The sequence below is a fragment of the Gymnoscopelus microlampas genome (genome assembly GCF_963454915.1).
Source record: "Gymnoscopelus microlampas genome assembly, chromosome: 3".
Lineage (NCBI taxonomy): Eukaryota > Metazoa > Chordata > Actinopteri > Myctophiformes > Myctophidae > Gymnoscopelus > Gymnoscopelus microlampas.
Genome location: NC_139940.1, coordinates 17,711,581 through 17,720,422, shown reverse-complemented (window position 1 = coordinate 17,720,422; position 8,842 = coordinate 17,711,581). Strand labels below are relative to the sequence as shown.

Sequence of the window (8,842 nt, the reverse complement as noted above, 5' to 3'; positions counted from 1 at the left end):
CTTCCCTTCGCTGTCCAGAGTCAAGGTAAACGGACATCTCTTCCCCCTCAGTTATTTAATGAAATATACTCCTACTTTATAACTACCCAGCCTTTAAACTTCACCGGGTTGATATTAATATAACGATTGACCATTATCGGCGGTTAGTACTGGCATATTAAACCGATAAATAGCTTTAATTTAGATTTATATTCCGTGTAGCGCTCACACTACAGTGCCGTCAATGATGGCTGCCCCCATGCTACCGCATTGAGCCCTGCTAGCTATCGAGCTAACTACGTCTTTTGACCAATTATACACTCATAATAAACATGTGGCTGAACGCACGAGGCATTTGGTTGGGATAATCCTTTGCAAGGACCCATTTTTATTGTGGCTGGGTTATGATAATGTTATGGACACGGACATAATATCCCAATTAGCTAGCTAGCTAATGCTAACGCACAGAAGCCTAATGCCGACAGAGAGCATGTCAAGGCTTGTTGTACATCAGTAACACGCGACTAGGTTTGTCAAAAGCATGCTACCTACTAACGTGTAGTTAGTCAATAGCTCTATAGCAGGGGTCTTAAACAGGGGGTCCGGGACCGCTTGGGGTCCTCAGAGTCACGACAGGGCGGCCACCAAATGTTATTGTGATATGAGCTTTTTTTGTCTTATATTAATCACTTGGACCCTAGAATTCCTTTTCTGAGGGGAACATTAGCCAAAAATAGCCGATCTTCCAGCTCACAACGAGGCGTTGTGAGCTTGTAGATTGGCTATTTTCGGCAAAGATGTTTGGTGTAGGGGAAATAAGAGCAGATCAAGTACAAGGTGTTTTAAGTATTGAGGGTTTAGACCCTGAAAATACACATGAACATGAATCCATCACTGATGACAGTGCTGTCAAGCAAGTCTATGAAGCTAGAAATCTATGAAAGGTTTAATCTGCAACATGTTGTACAATATGTAGTGGGGGTCCCTGCTTCATCTGTCTCTCAGCTAAGGGGTCCTTGTCCTGAAAATCGTTGAAGACCCCCGCTCTATAGTGTACCCTGGGTGTCCTACATGTTATGTTAAATTACCAATTTTACACTATGTTAATGTAGTATTTGTTGCCCTAGTATGGAGTCAGCATCAGCAGATCGCTAAAGATCAACTGCCAACTCCTGTCGCATAATTCTAGACTAAGTGATGCTTCATGTCTCTTAACTAAATACAGATTATTTATATTTTGCATTTTAAAACCCCTGCTGTGCTTTTCTCTAGATGCCTGGTGTCACAGTGAAAGACGTTAACCAGCAGGAGTTTGTCCGTGCCCTAGCAGCCTTCCTGAAGAAGTAAGTGTGTCCATTTTCAGATATGCCGATATGTTTGTAATGCCTTCCTTCATATATGAAATAATAAGCAAGTGTATACAGTACGTGTACTTAGTACAACAAATACAATAATTAATTTATTCCTACAGTGATATGTGGAATGAATGTATATGTTACTGCCCTCTGTGTACACTTAGATCTGTGTCTACCCATTCACCAGTCTTTATAGTAGATATATTTATTGTATATACGTTTCTAGCATCTATTCTAGATTCAACACAGCAAACCTAGCTTCCCTATTCTGAGCATGTCATGATGGGTAGGGGTCCTCCAATCGATTTAGGGTCTTAATTGGATCACCAGTTTTTTCCTCCGTATTAGCGATACAGATTGGAGAACAAAACAAGTTAATATATTTGTTTTAAATCTCTTTATTAAAACTTCCCATTCAGACCAATTATATGAAAAATAAAGCTTTCACACGTGTTAAAACTGCCCCTCTGTGGGGTTGGGGGGGGGGGGGGGATGACCATTGTTTGTATTCATCTCAGTGAAGATCTAAAAATGCTGATGCTTAAAGCATTTACAATAAGAGTCCAGACTGTCATTGAATACTTTGCTCAAGCTGTTGTGTTAAATTGATTGAATATTTTATTAGACAGAAATGTAAAACAGCTTGAGTGCAGTCAAACACTTAGTCTAAAAGGATGACACCAAAAAAAAGTCCTTGCGGTACCTTGTTTCTATTGGGGTCCTGGGTATTCAGTTCATCAACATGTAATAAATGGCACCAAACAATCAATATCATCATAAATATAAAACACTATGTACAGACTTTTGAAGACTTCAACTTTTGAAGAGATAACAGACAACATCAATACAGCTCTGATATCATTTATCAGATTGTCGCTCAAGATCTACAAGCTCACAATGATTGGCTATTTTCAGTGTCAATGTATTTTTACAACACATAATATGAATAATTCGTACTATGTTTTCTGATGTTGCAATGCAGGAGTTGAATGCGCCTTCCCATAATAAACTTCTTCTGTGGTGACAATCGCTCAAAAATATACTTAAAAAGGGGACAGTGCCTCAGTTTCACCAAGCATAATAAATTAAAATTGAGGCACTCTGTCATTTTTACAGGGATAAGGACTAGCACACATTGTGAGGTTTTTGTTTTCCTCTAATTATTCTCATTCTGTCAGTGTATTGTCCAAACCTTGAACATTTCAACTACATTGTATCAAAGTCTTTTCTATAATCTTGTCCCCAGGTCAGGAAAGCTGAAGGTGCCTGACTGGGTTGACCTTGTGAAGCTGGCCAAGCACAAGGAGCTGGCTCCCAGTGATGACAACTGGTTCTACATCAGAGCTGGTAAGTCCTGACATCTCTCTACATCTCTGTCTGTTCCATAACTATTGGTGTAACAGAGAGCGCTGCTGAATCTGGATTACTTTTCCGGGATGTGTGACAGATGGCTGGCGTTTGCTGCCTACTGGATGCGATAGCAGTTGAGACTCAATTGTTACATTGTCATTATGTTGCATGCCTTCATTTAAGCACTGGCGCAGAGCGGTTTGCTTGGCTCTGCTTGGGCAGTTGATGAAGCCTTTAACTGGCCAGGTGTTTCCACAGACCCAAATTATTATAAATGTGCCACTTTGTCTTCTGTGATTGATATCTGATACTCAAAATAAACCTTTACTGTGACAATACAGTGTTAAGGATAATACTGCAGTGAAAAACATATTAGTATTTTGGTTAATATGTTGCACAGCAAATTGTTGCAGTACATAAAGTCTACACAATATAAAATAGTTGTCATAAGCAAGTGAGTGGACTACTGACAAGTTAATGAAGACCCCCGGTTACTGGTTAAATTTCAGACAAGACAGAGCAAACTAAAGGTGTAGTTGCCAGTAATTGTTAAGGATTGTATGCTCACACAGTGAAGTTAACCATAGTGCAGTGATAGTCTGTAGGTCTCATGTACAAAATAGCATCAATTGAGATGTTTTGAATTATTTTGCCCAGTGGTACTTTAACTGTTGTGAGTTCTTCAGTTGCCCCCCAAGTTTTACCAAGTTATTCCACTTTCGGGTTTACAATTTAACTCGTCAAACCATTAATGTATGATGTCATAAATGTTAATGGTTTTCTTATAGATACCAGGTTGACTGAGTGAAGTTCACACCCTTAGGTAGCATACTGTATAACATAATTGCAGTTATGGCATCATTGTAATAATATTTCATCTATATTGAAGCCTTTCATTTAGAACAGGGGTCTTCAACAGGGGGTCCGGGACCCCTAGGGGGTCCTCAGAGTTACGACAGGGGGTCCGCCAAATCTTTGTGTTATAAGATTTTTTTTAACCTATTTTATTCTAATGTTTTTCAATTTTTTTTCATTTTTTTTTCCAAAATGTTTTCAATTTTTTTTTCCATTTTATTATTTTTTTATTTTTTACCTAACATTAAGCACTTGAACCCTAGCATCCCTTTTCTGAGGAGAACTTTAGCCAAAAATTGCAGATCTACAAGCTCACAACGCCTCGCGCTGCGAGGCGTTGTGAGCTTTTGTGAGCTTTTAGATCGGCTATTTTTGGCAAAGAGGTATAGGTGTAGAAGGAAAAAAGAGCAGACTAAGTTAACAAAAAAGGTTTAATCTGAAACACAATTTTATACAATATAGAGGGGGTCCCTGCTTCACCTCTCTCTCAGCTAGGGGGTCCTTGGCCTGAAAAGGTTGAAGACCCCTGATTTAGAACATTGGCAGATTATTTAAAAAGTCATACTATTGATATAAGAGTATTGAATTACAGTAGCATTTTGATAGTTGAGTGATCTAACATTGTAATCTGTCCCATTCTGTCAGCATCCACAGTCCGCCACCTGTACCTGCGTGGTGGTGCCGGTGTAGGCTCCATGACCAAGATCTATGGTGGTCGCAACAGGAACGGCGTCTGCCCCTCCCACTTCAGCGTTGGGTCAAAGAACGTGGCCCGCAAGGTGCTTCAGGCCCTCGAGCTGCTCAAGATGATCGAGAAGGATCCCAACGGGTGAGGACAAATGCCCTCCTTGTTCATTCAGTGCATCGCCCCCAGTACTCGATTGCATAATGTATGAGCAGGACACTTGAGGGTGTGTGCATAAAACATTGATCTATAAAGTCCATAAATCCCCGTGTGCGTGTATGCGTCACACTGGGCGGATGTACGGCCGAGGACCCATGGAAGTGCAGGGTAGAGTGTGAAGCCTTATGGGTCAATGGTCCTCAAGGATTGGCATGCGTCACGATTACGTGCAAAGTCAATGCATAGAAGAAAATGCATGCGAATTTCCAACAGGCATCACCGCGTGACTCCCATCAAAATGGCTATACACATTCTTGACGAATTATAGTGTAGTAGTAGTAAAATGTGTCAAGATGGCAATGCTATCAGTAGTTCCTAAATCGCACAAGGCTGTTGTTTATGTCCTCGGCATTTCTCAAGGTTTTTATATTTATGAAGACATCTTTTAACCACTTAATCTGCAAGCTCACAACACATCACACTGGGTACGGACGGTTGTGAGCTTGTAGATCTGCCATTTAAAAAAAAAAAACGTTTAATTTGTTTCAGAACTTAAACCTATGAAATGTGCGAAATTCAGACAGACACCAGCGTTAAAGTGGTTAAAGCAATTTGAGTTTTTAATATTTATTTAAGGTACGGTACATGCATATTCATGAAGACTTTGCCATGAGCCATGGTGATGGACATATTCATTTCTGTAGCTTCAGCACTAACTCTGTGGCTGCTATCAGTTGAAGTGTGCCGGAAAATGACATTGCAGTTTGACTTGTTCATGTCGTGGAGTGAATGATTGTGAATGATTTTCCTTTCTATGTAGGAAGAATTGATTAGCCTGCCTCCTCATGACCACAGTATTGTGGTCAATGGGGCATATCCAATGTAGTTGAGGTGTTATTGAATATACTCGGCTGTGTTGTATATTGATTTTGACCAGGTTGTGTGTAGGATGATGTGCTCTGTTATGCCACTGTGTTTCAGTGTCTTGATATTTCTTGTCCTCCTCTCTCCCCTCAGCGGCCGCAGACTAACCTCCCAGGGAAACAGAGACCTGGACAGAATCGCTGGGCAGGTGAGAGTGGCTTTCTCAACTTGGTTAAAGGGTAACCCATTAAGACCTGAGGCCGCTTCTAAAAAATGTCTAAATCCTAACAGTTTTTCGGGAAAAAAATGTAAAAAAAATAATTTTAACGATTTTTCAAAAATAGCAGATCTGCAAGCTCATAGCGTGGCACTCGGTGCCACACTATGAGCTTGTATATCTGCTATTTTTGGCATAAATCACAGTACATAATTAACAATAGATATTGTACACAAATGGTACGTGTCAAACAGAAAATTAACAAGACAAGACAAATACTCATGCTTTGTTGTACGTATCCCTACTGGACAGAGATTTGACATCTCTCCTGCGTTGTCCCTACCGTTTGTAGCACTTTCAAAATGACATCAAAGGTATTTATCGAGGCAATTATTTTGTAGTTTCAGTATTTAATAGAAGTGATATGAAACGGATGACTAGAATAAATATGATCTCTCTAAAGTTAATTAACGCAGCATAAAATATCTCCTTGCCAGGAGGACTCATAGCTGTCAAGTGCTCAAAGGTTTCCAGCTAGTACCCACTTAATCGGTTCTGTGTATAGGTGCTCAACGTACAGAATTGTCTTCCTACTGTCTAAACAAAAAGGGCGGTGGCGGGCTGCCCACAACACAATGTAACCTTGGTGATATGGCATCTTTTGGGCTATGGCCCTGCTCCTGGCCCTCTGTCAGAACTCTTTAAGTGAATCAATTTCAAAATCCCGAGTTGAATGATTTGTATCAAAGGCTTCATTTCTGGCCAGGACCAAGGTTGCTTTACATCTCTGTTACACCTTTCTGTTTCTGCTGTGGTGTATTGCTTTATTTGAAGTCTAGACTTATTCAATGCGGTCCCTCGATCCAAAAGCGCGTTTCATCACTAAAACATCCCTTTGGCTTTGATGCTTACACCCGCCCTGTCTGTTACGGGAACGCACCCTGTGCCGGCATAGCTCGAGCATGCACTGCTTTGAAAACGGTCGTCCTTGGGCAAGTTTCCCTTTCTGCCAAAGTGCCTCGCAGAATGCAAGTCAGCTTTTCTACCGAGGCTAAATTACTGAGTTACTGGTTTGTCCGTGTAGCATAGCGGCAGGTCGTTGTCTGTTAGTCGCAGCTAACCCATTAAGACCTGAGGCCGATTCTTGTCTTCTAAAGCCTAACGGTTTTCTGAAAAAGGTATGTTTCTATATCGGTGGTTCTCAAACCTTTTCATGTCGAGTACCCCAAAAATGATATGTATTAGGCCGCCGGCCCCATCTCAAAATATTTTGTTCCAGAAACAAAGATTTGAGTTAAAAATGTTCGCTTGAAAATAATATAAATATATTAATTTGGTTTTCCCTTGATTTTTCAAAAATAGCAGATCTACAAGCTCATAGCGCGGCACCAACTGCCGCGCTATGAGCTTGTATATCTGCTATTTTTGAATAGCCAAACTGTAAAATAATGCTTTTTTAGCTCAAAACAAAAAATGACAAAGATGCGTTCCAGGTCTTAATGGGCTAAAACAAATGGCATATTCTGCCTTGTGGAGAGACGTGAGAGGAGGCAGGCGGCAGCAGCAGCACCGTCAGAGTGATAATCCAAGGGTAAAGGGGTAAACACGAGGAGGGAATTTCATGCTTGGCAAGGCCCGCCGTATGGCACCAGTTTTCTCCTTGTTTACCCATGCTAATGAGCGCTATGTAGATGAACTAACCTGTGCCCAAGCCCTGCCTGCATGTCTGCTGCACATGGCTGGCAACAGGCAACGCTCAGTTGGCACCCCAACCCCCTCCCTCCTCCAAACCCCTTGTGTTTTGTACTTTCTGATAGGGTTTTTTATTGAAACGGGGTTGATTTTTGCTTGTAGGGCTCCTGTCATGTACCGTCAGAGTATGGGCGGTGTTTGTTGGCAGCGGAAGAAAAACAATTGCTCTCTTCCAAGCTGTTGGAGTTGTGATTCCACTTGTCATTTTCGCTCAACTTACTGTAAGCTTCCCTCTCTCTGTGGACCATTTTTTGAATACATCTGATTGAATTCTCCCTGTTTTCTGGTCTCCACAGGTTTTCGCTGCAAACAAGAAGACTATTGTGGCGGCGGCTGCTGCTGTTGTGTAAAAAAATAAATCATTTTTGGAGAAACTAATAGTGTTACCTGTTCACTTCTTTACAACCCAGTTTGTTTGTTTGTGTGGTACAATATCTTGGTAAACCTGACATGGGTGCAAATGCTCTGCTCAATATAGTTGGATGTAGTTTTATTGTTTCCTCTGTAAGAAATGAAAAGCATGGAGCTGTATTTGATTTTGGAGGGTTATACATGAGATGGTGGTTTGCTTCCAAAACCGGTGTGGTGGTAATTAAAGCCCCATTAGCTGACACGGCGCCTAGGTGACAGCTTATCTTCCTGGGGTTCATGAAAGATTCACTAATTATAAAAACATGATAAAATGCATAATGTGACATACAAAATAAGTAGCCGCACTAGCAGAGTTACAAGCTCTGAAATGGATTTCCTGGCTCTGACGTAGACGTGCGAGAATCGTATATTATGATGATAATAATTATTATTATAGATTAATAGCTAATGATTAATCATATAATAAGGTAATCGTATATCGGCAATACTATTTATAATGTAATCATATAATCATGATTCCGGTCATGGTCAGCAGCATCAACTGTTTTGAATGTTTTTTTTTGAAAGACAATTTATGTCTAAGTAATGCAAGATGCAAAGTTGCAGAACATAAATGTTGAATGGACTGACCTCTGCTTACAAAATCACTGTTTTCAAGAAGGAAAAGAAGAGTTAACAAAGGCGTTTATTAGTCCGCTTGAAACCTGTTCCATTAAAGTTGAGGCTGAGATCCGTTTTGAATATTGCAACATTTGCCATGGCATAATGTCTCAATGCTGAGTAGCATTTTGCATCGAAATGGAGACCCCTCTTAAGGGCATAGTGGCTACTTGTGTTGCGCTCCTGACAAGTGAAATGTTTGAACCTCATTTTGACAAAGGGAAGGTCCATGGTTTGTTAAACACCCATAAGCTGATTTCTGTCTGTCTGGTTTTGAATGTCACCCAGCCTTAAAGGGCATGTTGTCTTGTCTGGAGAGAGGGATTTATAACAGTTGAAAGCTTAGCTAGGATACTGTTCTTTCAACCTATATTCTGTCCTCGCTCTGTACATGCAGGCCTATACAGATCCTTCTCCAAAAATGTTAATATCGTGGAAAAGTTCATTTTCAATGTAATTCAAAAAGTGGAACTCGTATCTAGATTCATAGCGCATAAAGTGAAATATTTAAAAGCTTTTTTTTATTTTAATCTAGATTATGGCATACACCATGAAATCAAAAATCCATTTCTCAAAATATTACATGAGACCACT

At 40.4% G+C, this 8,842-nt stretch overlaps 1 protein-coding gene across 1 annotated transcript; it reads left to right on the top strand.

Annotated features, from left to right (window-relative positions):
* On the top strand, positions 1-7,594 carry rps19 (ribosomal protein S19). The gene is made up of 6 exons (XM_084051910.1): positions 1-25; positions 1,252-1,322; positions 2,581-2,681; positions 4,185-4,368; positions 5,401-5,455; positions 7,513-7,594. The coding sequence occupies exons 2-6, from the start codon at positions 1,252-1,254 to the stop codon at positions 7,564-7,566; spliced, it is 465 nt and encodes a 154-aa protein (XP_083908036.1). The 5' UTR covers positions 1-25; the 3' UTR covers positions 7,567-7,594.
* Positions 7,595-8,842: the final 1,248 nt, after the last annotated feature.

Bases quoted from the DNA above. Each gene is read 5' to 3' on its own strand.
- rps19 (XM_084051910.1), top strand. From the start codon at position 1,252: ATGCCTGGTGTCACAGTGAAAGACGTTAACCAGCAGGAGTTTGTCCGT. The intron at 2,682-4,184 runs GTAAGTCCTGAC...CCATTCTGTCAG, and splicing joins CTGGTTCTACATCAGAGCTG to CATCCACAGTCCGCCACCTG. The intron at 5,456-7,512 runs GTGAGAGTGGCT...TGGTCTCCACAG, and splicing joins TGGACAGAATCGCTGGGCAG to GTTTTCGCTGCAAACAAGAA.